The 14,286-nt window shown below is 43.0% G+C and overlaps 1 protein-coding gene across 2 annotated transcripts; it reads right to left on the bottom strand.

Annotated features, from left to right (window-relative positions):
- Positions 1 to 2,986: 2,986 nt before the first annotated feature.
- LOC133138198 (E3 ubiquitin/ISG15 ligase TRIM25-like) lies at positions 2,987 to 11,614 on the bottom strand. 2 transcript variants are annotated; one of them, XM_061256750.1, is made up of 6 exons: positions 10,960 to 11,614; positions 9,245 to 9,340; positions 7,338 to 7,571; positions 7,045 to 7,204; positions 5,796 to 5,846; positions 2,987 to 4,903 (listed from the first exon to the last, which is right to left on the bottom strand). In XM_061256750.1, exons 1-6 carry the CDS (start codon positions 11,548 to 11,550, stop codon positions 4,377 to 4,379), a joined length of 1,659 nt encoding a protein of 552 aa, XP_061112734.1. In that variant the 5' UTR covers positions 11,551 to 11,614; the 3' UTR covers positions 2,987 to 4,376. The 2 variants fall into 2 exon arrangements, with proteins under 2 accessions (XP_061112734.1, XP_061112735.1); XM_061256751.1 differs by having other exon boundaries at positions 4,879 to 4,903; positions 7,151 to 7,204.
- Between the last annotated feature and the right edge of the window lie 2,672 nt (positions 11,615 to 14,286).

Below are 14,286 nucleotides of genomic sequence, written 5' to 3'. Positions count from 1 at the left end.
TTGGCCTCGAGGAAGTTCTGGCAAACCATCCGAAGCAGGGCTTGTCTCAGGCTGTTTTCAGCAGGGCAGGAGAACTGCTGACCCGGACTGGTGATATTGTCGGGCGGTGGAAAGAGCACTTCGAGGAGCTCCTGTACCCGAACAACACGTCCTCTGTGGAAGAGGCAGAGCCCGAAGACTCAGGGGAATCTGCACCTATATCCCTGGCTGAAGTTGCTGAGGTTGTCAAAAAGCTCCTCAGTGGCAAGTCACCGGGTGTGGATGAGATTTGCCCTGAGATGCTGAAGGCTCTGGACATTGTTGGGCTGTCTTGGCTGACACGCCTCTTCAGTGTCGCGTGGAGTTCGGGGACAGTACCTACAGAGTGGCAGACCGGGGTGGTGGTCCCCATTTTCAAGAAGGGGGACCGGAGGGTGTGCTCCAATTATCGGGGTATCACACTCCTCAGCCTCCCTGGGAAAGCTTACTCTAGGGTGCTGGAAAGGAGGCTCCGACCGACGGTCGAACCTCAGATTCAGGAGGAGCAATGTGGCTTCCGTCCTGGTCGTGGAACAGTGGACCAGCTCTTTACCTTGGCGGGGTTGCTGGCGGGGTCATGGGAGTTTTCCCATCCAGTCCACATGTGCTTTGTGGACTTGGAGAAGGCTTTCGACCGTGTCCCCCGGGGAACCCTGTAGGGCGTACTGCGGGAGTATTGGGTACCGGGGCCGTTGTTACAAGCCATCCAGTCCCTGTATAACCAAAGTGAGAGCTCGGCACAAAGTCAAGCACGTTTCCAGTGGGTGTTGGACTCCGCCAAGGTTGCCCCTTGTCACCGGTCCTGTTTGTGGTATTCATGGACAGGATCTCAAGGCGCAGCCGAGGTGAGGAGAGTGTCCGGTTTGGTGACCTCAGAATCGCATCTCTGCTTTTTGCAGATGATGCGGTTCTGCTAGCTTCATATGACCGTGACCTTCAGCACACACTGGAGCGGTTTGCAGTCGAGTGTGAAGCGGGCGGGATGAGAGTCAGCACCTCCAAGTCTGAGGCCATGGTTCTCTGCCGGAAAACGGTGGATTGCTCCCTCCGAGTCTTTGCCCCAAGTGAAGGAGTTCAAGTATCTCAGGGTCTGAGGGTAGAAGGGAGTGTGAGATCGCCAGGCGGAAAAAAAATGTTGAAAAAACTTTTTGGTCTTTTTACTCCATCAAACATGTAACATAACAACCCAACTATATTAGAGCAAAGAGGCAGGAGAGGACGTGGTATATCGCCATGTGTCCGGGGACGTAAAGGATGGTGTTAGGCACCAGGTTTGTGTGTGCGGGTGGGGTGTTGGGGTTGCATAAAATTACATTTTACATTTTTACATTTTAGTCATTTGGCAGGCGCTTTTAATCCAAAGCGACTTACAAGTGCATAGGTTCTACCATAAGTCAGAGCATCACATCCATCACAAAATTAGTGAACATTCATTCGGGGTCACATCAGAAAGAAGTTTGGGGACCCCTGATTTAGACGGTGTTGTGATTGAAAGGTTGGTCTATAGCAGTGGAGGCTCCTCCATAGAGGTGGAGGAGGCCTGGCCTCCCCAATAATTTGAGAGAAGAGAGAGATTAAAAAAAAACAATAAATATATTTATTTTATTTATTTATTTTAACAAAAAACATATTTTTTATTTTTTATATTCATATTATTTTAGTTTTGTTCATAAATCTAAATTTTCCCATGGCTAAAACCCAATATTGCAATTGTAAAGCAACAGGCCAGATTTCCCTATCAGTTTGTATTAAGGGAGGCCAGGCCAGGCCAGGCCTCCCCTAGGAAATGAGATTCTCATAGAAGTCAATGTAATGCATTTTTTTTCATGCCAATATGTGATTGGCCAGATCACTGAAAATGGGTGGGCAACGGAGGCCTGGCCTCACCATGCATTGTGTCCAGGGCAAAGATTGACATTTTGTTCGTCCAATCACATGCTACTGGTTCATTTGGAATCAACTATCCTTTCCTTTCTATTCAACACAGAAGCCATTTTGAGAATTCGCTAGTCACTTCAGTCAAACAAACACTCGCCATAGTGGCTACGGATAGTGTCCTATCAACTTGTGCTTTTCAGGAAATTTAGAGAACACCCCTGGCTATCATCCCTGGAGTTTATAGCTCATTTGGCCAAACACTTTTGCTTAAAACTACCTCGGAAGTCGGCGAGATTCTGGCGCAATTTGAGATCTTGGGCTGGAGATATGCAGATTCCAGATACTAGGGAGTGAGAATGACATTCAATAGGTCATGTTAGACACCATTTGGGATTTATTGAACAGTTTTATTTTTAATGTAGTCCATTTCGTTTTATTACAAGTCAATTTAATAATCTTCCATATCAAATTACCGAATTGTTGCTCTGTGAGGAAATTCACTCTAAATACGAATAGAGTGCTGCCCTCTAGTGGATAACGTTCTGACGTTAGATAAAGCCAACTGGAACCATATTTTTACATATTTTATATTAAATATATTGAATAAAACTACATATGATAAAGAAAGTGTTATCTTATCTTTTTTATATGCTAAACTTGATTAAATTGGTGATTACATGTTGAAGCTGTAGAAGAATGAAAAATGTAAGCTAAACAAAATTGTTTTTAACTACATAATTAAAATTCCTGCCTTTTACACATGTTCACTTGGCATTTATATTACATCCAAATGTCATTTCTCAGCTTAATTATCAGGCAGGCTCATAGACTTACAGCAATGTCATTTCTTCAGGAAGGCACAAGGCTAAGCTCTGCACAATGAATTTCATCAGCCAGAACTTTCTGACTGTAGCTTACACTCCAAATAGTATGCCTTTGGCCAGCACAAAGACAGATAAGAGAACAGGGAACATTCCATCGCGAGTGAAGTGAGCAAGCGGAAAAAAATGGCCTCCTCAATTCTGGAAGTCACCAGCCTCCACTGGTCTATAGTATTATCTGTGTAAACAATGAGCACCAGAAGCCAATGAAAGATGTCTAGTGCTTTATTACCTGCACCAAGTACATACAAAATGAGTATTCCAGACTGCATGGCTTATCCACAGTACAAGTATTAGAATTAATCAATATTTAATTTAATAAATTGTCATGATAATCAAATCAGGCTATTTCAGCACCAAGCTACTTATTAATGACATTAAATCACATTAATTACAATCACTGAGCAGATGCTCTTATCCAGAGTGATGTACACTAGTGGAGAACATTCTGGAGAATAGTATTAGTCTGAGGAATACCAAGTGTGAAGTCATCAAGAAGGCCAAGAAGGACCATTAATAATCAACCAAGTGTGATTTTAACCTAGTAAACACGTCTTTACAAAAAGAAAGTATCAATGGACAAAACTTATCTTTACCCTGCTCTAACAATATTAATCTGAAAGTATAATCAGAAAAAACTACCAGGAAAAAAGATTTCATAGGAACTACGATTTTTCAAATGAGTGTCATTCTTATTAGTAATGAATAGCAATGGGAAGATGGGCAGGGTTTCTGCTGTTCTGACTGCAGTGGGGAGATGGGCAGGGTTTCTGCTGTTCTGACTGCAGTGGGAAGATGGGCAGGGTTTCTGCTGTTCTGACTGCAGTGGGGAGATGGGCAGGGTTTCTGCTGTTCTGACTGCAGTGGGGAGATGGGCAGGATTTCTGCTGTTCTGACTGCAGTGGGGAGATGGGCAGGGTTCTGCTGTTCTGACTGCAGTGGGGAGATGGGCAGGGTTTCTGCTGTTCTGACTGCAGTGGGAAGATGGGCAGGGTTTCTGCTGTTCTGACTGCAGTGGGAGATGGGCAGGGTTTCTGCTGTTCTGACTGCAGTGGGGAGATGGGCAGGGTTTCTGCTGTTCTGACTGCAGTGGGAAATGGACAGGGTTTCTGCTGTTCTGACTGCAGTGGGGAGATGGGCAGGGTTTCTGCTGTTCTGACTGCAGCGGGGAGATGGGCAGGGTTCTGCTGTTCTGACTGCAGTGGGGAGATGGGCAGGGTTTCTGCTGTTCTGACTGCAGTGGGGAGAGGGGCAGGGTTTCTGCTGTTCTGACTGCAGTGGGGAGATGGGCAGGGTTTCCACTGTTCTGACTGCAGTGGGGAGATGGGCAGGGTTTCTGCTGTTCTGACTGCAGTGGGGAGATGGGCAGGGTTTCTGCTGTTCTGACTGCAGTGGGGAGAGGGGCAGGGTTTCTGCTGTTCTGACTGCAGTGGGGAGATGGGCAGGGTTTCCACTGTTCTGACTGCAGTGGGGAGATGGGCAGGGTTTCTGCTGTTCTGACTGCAGTGGGGAGATGGGCAGGGTTTCTGCTGTTCTGACTGCAGTGGGTCATCAGACAGGTACACTCCTACTCTGATCTTTCCTTCCCTCTCTGCCTCCTCACAGATCACACAGCTTTACAGAGGCTCCGTGCCGAACCCTAAAGCCAGCATGGAGGGGCTGAGTGAATGTGGACTGGACTCTGTGCAGGAGCATCATTGAGTCAGAGACGCTGTAGAAGGACAGAGTTCCTGCCCTGTGATCCAGGTACACTCCTATTCTGGAGCAGGAGGAAGGAACAGGGATTTCAGTGATCTTACTATTGTGGGTGAAAGAGAATCTGGAGGGTGTGCAGAACAAAGTCCAGGACCTTTTATTATATCCCAGATGAGAGTCATCACCCTTCCCTTTCCTACGGATGTTTTTATATGACATTGCAAAAGTAATCCCAATCCCACTCCACTCAGCCTCCCAGTAACAGCATCCAGACAGACCCTCTCTGGACAGCACATGCTCCCAGGAGTCAAATCTCTCTGGGTGATTTGGATATGACTGGACCACTTTCATATGGGTCACCGCTCTGTTCCCCTCAGACAGACAGAGGTGTTTATGTGCTGTGTTGGGGTCCAGTGTGAGCTGACAGGAATCTGATAGAGGAGAAGAAGGATAGAGCTTATCATCAAATTAAACTTCCATCACTTACATATTTTACAAACATTTTTATTTCATATTTTACTCTTCATTCAGAAGAGTGTAAGTCATACATCCACGGTTCTCCTCCAAAACACGTGGGGTCACCAGCTGCTTCACACCACAGACTACATTACATTACAATAAAGACATTCAGCAGACGCTCTTATCCAGAGTGACGACAATAAAGTGCAAATCAAACCCAGGGACAAGTGCGCTGAGGACCCTAGAGGAAAGTACAGTTCTGAGTCTGAGAGAGATCGCATAGATATAACTTGAACCCTTGAAGAGTACATCAACTTACCAACTAGCATACCATGGTTGGCAGCTAGAATACCCTAAATATGACAATAAATATACATATGTGCTATTATAAGCTATGACATACACAAGGCTAATCATGTTAGTGAGGTAGGGAGTGCAATGAACACAGACCCCTAACAAACTGAGGCCTGCATCGGTATTTACGCTTCACCCTATGGAGCTACTGGCCACAGTCAGCACTGGCACGGTCCTGATTCAAGACATTTAACTTTTTATTATTCTGCATGATCTAAGTTACTTCACCTATTTTCTGCACACATTTCATTGTCTATGAATGTGGTCTTTGTTTTTCTGTCAATTGTGTACCTTACAGTGTTTTACTGTGGGACATACAGTACTCATCAAGCAGTATCCATGTTTTAAACCAGAATCACTGCAGTGGAATTAACAGGTATCTGATAGAAGAAAAGATACATCATATCCCTAAAGTCAGTCTCTCATGAATATAGAATAATACTTTAAATCATGTTTTCCCCAGATTACATGATAGTGACATGTTGCTTCATTCTCTTAATTTAGACTCACGTTGTAAGAAGCCCTCTCTGGTGCTGGGCTCTAGGATATGGACGTCTTTCACTGCAGAGGGATCACAAGAAAGATGAGCTCCTAAAGATCTAAAGATAACCCTTACATTTATTTTCACAAATACAATGTATGTAAATGACACAGCCGCCCATTGGAGAATGAAGTAAAAATAAAATGGTTTGATTAATAAATCATAATATCTTTGTGTGAGCTGACGGTTCAGTAGTTTTGGCCATGGTGAGCAGAGAGCAAGTAGCAGAGGTCCTGTTTACACTCATATCCAACACACGCTCCCACACACTGGATTATGGGATGTTGTTTGTCAGTAGAAGGCTAACAGAAGACACACACTGGAGTGTTCACATTCAGATCCGATATCAGCGGAATCCAAACCAAACTGCATGCAGATGTGATTCATATCACAAATCTAATACATATCTGATTTCTAACATTAAAACTACAATAACTGAATGTGACACATTGGATTAGGTTCCGCCTCTATTGTGGAAGTGGCTGCTGGGAGCTGTCACTCAGGGAGCTGCTGGTGGACTCTAGTGGTGAGAGAGGCTGTCCAGCTGAACAAGGAGGCTTTGCAGGCCTGCCTGGCACAGAGGACTCCTGAATCAGCCTGAACTCGTACCAGCAGGCAAAAGTGCACAATGGCCTTTACTCTGACTATACTCTTACTCTACACAGAGTTACAGCTACCTTCAGCACTACTCTGACTATACTCATAGTCTACACTGAGTAACTGTTACCTTGGGTTCTACTCTGACTATACTCATAGTCTACACTGAGTAACTGTTACCTTCCACTGTACTCTGACTATACTCTTACTCTACACAGAGTTACAGCTACCTTCAGCACTACTCTGACTATACTCTTACTCTACACTGAGTTATTGTTACCTTGGGTTCTACTCTGACTATACTCATAGTCTACACTGAGTAAATGTTACCTTGGGTTCTACTCTGACTATACTCATAGTCTACACTGAGTAACTGTTACCTTAAATGCAGATTCAGTTACTGTCAATCAAGAACAACAGGAAGTTCTAGTTTATCAAAAACCTGCCATCCCAATGTCTGTGTATTAGTGTGGGTGAGTGTGTGTGTGTTGTGTGTGAGTATATGTGTGTTTGTGTGTGGGTGTGTGTGTCATTTTCATCGTTCAGCCGATTGTAGATTCTTTAAATCTGCACTTGCGATTTCAAAAAAAGGTGAGGGAAAAGCATGTCTGTAGCTCTGACCTGTTTGAGAGATTTTGCTGAATTCCCAATTGCAGATGTCCTCTAGCTGCACTTTCAGTTCAGAGACAGATTTCCTCACACCCTCAAAATCAAAATATGGGCTCACTGTGATGCTGGGAAAGTCTTCAGATCCAGGAGGGACAAAGAGAGACTGACAGCTCTGCAGGCAGACACACAGAACAGTCTCAATACAGGTTCCTGTGCTGATGACAGGTAAATGTAAATGAGGAACACACCTCATGTAGTATGTACAATGTGCACAGTGCAGACTGTCAGAGAGCTGGTGATGGTACCTGGAGGAAATGGATGTGATCCTCTGTGTGTGAAAGCTGCTCCAGCTCAGCATCTCTCCTCTTCAGCTCAGCAATCTCCTGCTCCAGTCGCTCCAGGAGTCCATCAGCCCGACTCACTGCAGCCTTCTCCTGATCTCTGATCAGCTGTTTCATCTCAGAGCGCCTTCTCTCAATGGAGCGGATCAGCTCAGTAAAGATCCTCTCACTGTCCTCCACTGCTGCCTGTGCAGAGCGCTGTTTGGAGACACAGAGAGAGGAGGGCTGTACATTTTAACCAGGCCTTTCACTCAGCTCTTACTGGGACCCCAGACAGCCTGTTCCCCACAGTGTGGCTCAGAGGGATTGAGCCCCACAGGGCTGGAAAGTGGCCCAACACTGGGCTCCTCACTGGCTGACTGGAGGAGAGCCCTGACTGAGCTCAGAATTCAAGCAGCTAGCTGTTGTCTTCTTCTCTGCTCAGCACCAGTGACAGACCTGGATACCGAAAGGGAAGTAATGTGGACATTTTGGGAACGATATTTCCGGTATGCTCCTCCCTACTAAATAGAGCAGCAAAAGCTAAATGTAAGCCCACTGTGCAGTCTTTGTTAAAAATATGTGTTTCATGGCTTAAATACATACGTAGTTAAATGCTGAATATAATTCGATTTTCATTCATAAAAAGTCTTGCTTTGCATATTTAGATCACTGTGCGCTGTCTCCCATAGTGCTTTCCCTTTCACAGTGACTTTCAGAAAATTTCCTCAATTGGACGAACCACGAACAGGGGTGTCAGTATTCATTTATCATCCAGACACATGTGTCATGAGGTATAGAGGTATAGAGGTATAGAGCTAGAGAGTTTGTTAGAGGACTGAATTGCTTTTAGTCTGGAAAAGCATTCAGTTTCGAAATGAGTTAGCAGTATAGGGACTAGTATTGTTTCTCTTGGGTTGGTTGGTTCTCATGGACCTTCCCTATTTTTGGTGCTTAGGTCCGCTTCTGTTCGCCGGGGAGTTTGGTTCCCTTTTTCAGTTATTTTTTCACACAAAACTTGCCCGTTTCTTCGGGCATTCCGTGCTAGTTTACACTCATCCTGTTTGACCAATTTTCACGGTTTTATTTCAGTGGGCATTTCGCCAGGGAGTCTCTCTCCCATTTTCTGTTTTTATATTCCTCTCCTAGTGGCCCCACACATTCGTGAGGGGTTCCTCGCTTATTTCAGTGGTTATCCAACTTATCGTTGGTAACTTTGTGATCCCTTCCCGGGTACTCTTGGTCTCCCGCCCCTGCTCCCTCACAGGTGCATTAAACCTTATATAAACTTGATGACATGAATTTGTAACAGGTAGCCTACCAATGGCAACCTGCAATGTCAAGTAAACTCCCATGGGCACAAATGTTTTTCGACATCCCATGAGACTAGCCAGCCAAGGACAGAGAACGTCATCTTTGTTTGGAACACAAATCTGACCACTCGCTCGTTACTACGATAATTAAAAACGTTTATGAAAAGCTGCATGTTGATAATTTCCTGATAATACAGAGCCTTCTAATTTTGTGGTTGCAGAACAATGAAATGTTTCATTTGTTTATTTGAGGTTTTTGCTGCTGCTCTCCATGTTTTAAGCCAGAATCACTGCAGTGGAATTAACATGTATCTGATAGAAGAAAAGATACATCATATCCCTCATGAATATAGAATAATACTTTAAATCATGTTTTCCCCATATTACATGACAGTGACATGTTGCTTCATTCTCTTAATTTAGACTCACGTTGTAAGTATGCACATTTTTAAATGTTATTTTTGTTTTTGGATCAGAGTAATAATCCATTAATTCACAAGCGGCCTGTAGTCCTATATCAGGCCCTGTGGCAGTTGCCCACCTTGCCTCATGGCCCGTCCGTCCCTGGTCAGTACCCACCTTGAGTGACTGCACCTTGAGTCTCAGATCCTGCAGCTCCTTCTCTCTCTCCTGGATTCTCTGCTGGAATTCACCCTGTGTCACCCCCAGCTGCTTCTGTGGACAGATATATTTTATTATACCCTTGTCTGGGTGAATATTCGATTGTTTTGTTGACAATGTTTCAAATAACATTCTTCAGAAGTCCTCGTTTTGGTTCATATGTACCATGTATGACCTGTCGGTTTTCGCCAACAGTTTCCTTTAAAATTGACCTGAACATCAGATCAGTGACTTAGATTTGGGAGGGGTGAAGCATGGGTACTTAATGAAAATGTTCTTTTGTATGTTCTTCACAGAAAATAAGCCAAGGTTTCAGGTTAAGAAAAATAATAGGGATGAATAAAAATAATGTAATTATTTTTTATTTCAAAATATCAATTAATAATTTAAATTTCAAAATATCATTTTTCATTTAGTAACAATGTAAAATCTACATAAGGATTAAATAACCTACAGTTAAAGGTCTTAATGTTACTGTTACCCCAATATACACTCAGTGAGCACTTTATTAGGTATTTATTAGACTTATTTGTCTTCTGCTGTTGTGGCCTATTCACTTAAGATGTTTGACGCATTGTGTGTTCAGAGATGCACTTCTGCACACCAATGTTGTAATCCGTGGTTATTTGCGAAACTGTCCACTTCCTGCCAGCTTTGCCCAGTTTGGCCCTTCTCTCCTGACGTCTCTCATTAACAACACAGAACTGCTGTTCACTGGATGTTTTTTGTTTTTCACACAATTCTCTGCAAACTCTAGAGACTGTTTTATGTGAAAATCTAAGGAGATCAGCCATTTCTGAGATACTCAAACCACCCTCTCTGGCACCAAAAATCATTCCACGATCAAAGTCAATTAGATCACATTTTTACCACATTCTGATATTTGGTCTGAACTCTTAGCCATGTCTGAATGCTTTTATGGATTTAGTTGCTGCCACATGATTGGCTGATTAAATATTTGTATTAACAATCAGGTGTACAGGTCTTCCTAATAAAGAGGTACTCTGAGTGTACGTTAGCCAAATGCTCTTGAATCTCTGAACGCAGTAGGACATTTGTTTCATATTTATTTATTTGAATTAATAAACACTTCACATCAATATTCTGTGTGAAATTACAGATTGATTTATTTTGTGACATAATTTGCTGTGTAATAAGTGGGATAATCCTCCGTGTTGGTCATTATTCCATGATAGCTGACCGCCTCATTGTGGATTATCCCTTGCATATCATATTACAATATTTACATTACAACTACAGTTCCATATTCCACATTACATTCCATGACATTTTCAATGTACAGCAGGTCAGTGTGTGGAAGGGTTCTGGCCTTGAGCTTATACACTGTGTGTGAGTGAACTAGCTGCTCCAGCCGTGCCGATTCCCTTTCATTGAGTGAATAGAGGGCTGAGGGGTGTGAGCAAAGCTTTCATGGAGAGCTGACTAGGGTTCATTCCTGATCTTACGGCTTTATCACTGCGGACTTCAGAGCAGGAAATCCCTGCATTGTTCAGTAGTTTTTCAAATGTATTAAACATTTCAAAATCAAATCTATTTAATAAAGAAATTCAATAAAGCACATTTTGTACAAATTGTACTGCCGGTAAGCCAAGGTGATGTCTCTCATTACTGTGAAAAAGCTTGAGTGTTAATTCAAGAGCTCCAGTCCTTACCTGTTTCTCAGTCCTTTCTGCTGCAGCTGAGACTGTTTTATGGCCACTGTGTTCATCCATTTTACACAGCATACAGATACACTGCTGATCAGTCTGACAGTAAATCTCCAGCAGTTTGTCATGACGAGAGCAGATCTTCTCCTGCAGGTTTCCAGAGGCATCAGTCAGCTTGTGTCTCTTTCCTGGGTTGAGTTCATCATGAAGTTCGAGGTGAGTTTCACAGTAAGAGGCCAGACACACCAGACAGGACTTGACGGCTTTGCGCTTTCTCCCAGTGCAGACATCACATGCCACGTCTCCAGGTCCAGTGTAACAGTGAGCAGGAGGAGCAGCTTGGAGTCCTGTCTTCTTCAGTTTCTCCACCACTTCAGCCAGCATGGTGTTTTTTCTTAAAACAGGCCTTGGAGTGAAGGTCTCTCTACACTGGGGACAGCTATAGACATCAATTTGATCATTTTGAACCCAGTAGCCCTTAATACAGCCAAAACAGTAACTGTGTCCACAGGGAATAGCCACCGGATCCTTCAGTAGATCCAGACAGATTGAACAGCTGAACTGGTCCTGATCCAGTAAAATTCCACCTTCAGCCATTTCACTGCTCACAGCAACTTTAGCTTTGTTTTTCTGAAAAAGACGAACTTAAGTTTCCTTCCTCTGAAACTGTGTGACAGAAAGTGGGAGAAACTTCCTGGTTCTGATTCCCATATGCAGAATGTTTGTAAAAATCATATGCTGATGAGTATGTTTTACTTAAAGGAACATACAGGAAATACTTATGTTTACACGATCATGGCTCTTTTATACACTAGGTAAGCACTTTATTAGGTACTTATTAGACTTATTTTTTAGACTTCTACTGCTGTAGCCTATCCACTTAGAGTTATGATGCGTTGTGTGTTCAGAGATACCTCTGTGTGCTCTTCTGCATACCACTGTTGTAATGTGAGGTTATTTGTGTTACTGTCACCTTCCTGTCTGCTTTGACCAGTCTGGCCATTCGCCTCTGACGTCTCTCGTTAACAAGGCATTTCCGTCTGCAAAACTGTTGATTCATGGATTTCTTTCCCACCACTCTTTGGAAAATCTAGAGACTGTTGTGCATGAAAATCCCAGGAGATCAGCAGAGATACTCAAGCCACCTTGTCTGCCACCATCAATATTTCCATGGTCAAAGTCACTTATATCACATTTCTACCTCATTCTGATATTTGGTCTGAAAAACAGCTGAACCTCTTGGCCTCTTGCTTTTATCAATTTAGTTGTTGCCACATGATTGGCTGATTAAATATTTGTATTAGCAATCTGGTGTACAGGTCCACCAGGTCAGTGGTCACTGATTGTACATTAGGTTAGATCATATTTTTTCCATTGTGATTGATGTGAACTCCTGACCCGTATCTACATGATTGGCTGATTAGATAATCGCATTAAAAAGTAGGTGTAATGAAATAAAAATGTTCCTAATAAAGTGCCCGGTGAGTGTATATACCCATGTGCAAAATTTTAAAAACACACACAGTATGGAGTATACATAAAGTATAAAATGCATGTGTTATAGAACTGCCATATATAATTATTACATGAGTTCACTAGTTTTTTTTAACATAAGCTATTGAATTGCATATTGAAATCAGGAGAAGTTTGTGTGTCATACAGATATAATATTGTATTGCTTTGTAATATTGAGTTAGTGGGCTCCAGAATTATTGGCACCCTTGATAAATATGCACAACAAATACGCAAATAAAAAAATAATAGTTATTGAAAAAAGCTTTATTTGCCATCATGTGTAATAGTGTGCTTTATTAATGATTCAATGGAACCAACCAGTATCTTATTTTGTAATATTTTGTGCAAACACCCCTATTAAAAATAACAAAGATTAGTCTTTTCTTATATGTAGTGAGGAGCGTGTATTAATGATCACGCAAATATTTATATTCTTCTCCAGTGCGCAGTGAGGTGCGCCTAATAACGATCACGCAACTATTTATATTCTTCTCCAGACTTGGTTGTCTCATCTCCTTTCTCTCTCTTCCGTTTCTACCCAGTCAAATATTTACCTGTTTGCCAGGAAGTGATTGACATCCATCAGCGCTACTGAGAGAGTTAGGGAGGGTGCGTTGTCCAACAGGTGCGTTGTCTAACAGGTGCGTAGAGCATTTAATATGGGACAGGTACACCCGCCTCCTTCTTGTCTCTTTCTTTGCATCCTCTCTGAAGTTAAGACGCAACTATCGGCAATAATCAAGTTCCGCTGCTGAATCAGGAAAGAGTACGTTTTACAATAGATTATCTATTGTCTTTTGTAAACGTAGTTTTGTCAATCTCTTACAAAAGTTTTCTCCAGTGCCTGAGGGTTATTTCCGCATACTGACTGTATGATTAATTTATTGATGTACATTGGTAATGTTTGGCATTTATTGTCCTTCTTTGTATACGGACGGTACCATTCATTTAATGACGACGTACTTTTAAATTCTTTGGCATTTATTATTTTGAGGCGGCACGGATGGTGCAGTGGGTAGCACTGCCGCCTCACAGCAAGGAGGTCCTGGGTTCGAATCCCCGTCGGCCGGGGCCTCTCTGTGCGGAGTTTGCATGTTCTCCCCGTGTCTGCGTGGGTTTCCTCCCACAGTCCAAAGACATGCAGGTTAGGCTGATTGGAGAGTCTAAATTGCCCATAGGTATGAGTGTATGAGTGTATGAGTGTGTGAGTGAATGAATGGTGTGTGTGCCCTGCGATGGACTGGCGACCTGTCCAGGGTGTATTCCTGCCTTTCGCCCAATGTATGCTGGGATAGGCTCCAGCCCCCCTGCGACCCTGTTCAGGATAAGCGGGTTAAGATAATGGATGGATGGATGGATTTATTATTTTGCTCCGTAGGCCATTCCGCTTGGAGTGCTGTATGGCCACTGTTTCTTTTCCCTCCAATATTAGTTTAGAAATGAGTTGAGCCACCATAGTGGTCGTTTATTGATTTCTCACCTCTTGACTGGCCTTGGTTTACATTTGGTGTATTTTGATTTAAGTGTGTATTTTCTTTATTTGGTTAATTGTCCTTTTAGGTGCATGCCCATATCAGGCATCTACTGTTGTGCCCAGGTTTTGGGCCCTGGAGAACTTAGACCATTCTGGCTGGTAGATTGGCCCTCGGGCTACTAATTCCACCCCTATAATTTCAGAGTAGCTTTTGGTGCTGTGCAGTGACTATCGTTTGCTGTTGAAATTGTGTATTTCTTTGTGAACAGTGTGTAGTGATCACGTATTGTGCTGTTCATCACATGGTTTAAGGACTACTGTATCCTACTCTGAACGGTTTGGTG

The sequence above is a fragment of the Conger conger genome, chromosome 10 (assembly GCF_963514075.1).
Source record: "Conger conger chromosome 10, fConCon1.1, whole genome shotgun sequence".
Lineage (NCBI taxonomy): Eukaryota > Metazoa > Chordata > Actinopteri > Anguilliformes > Congridae > Conger > Conger conger.
This window is presented reverse-complemented; position numbering and strand designations above follow the sequence as displayed.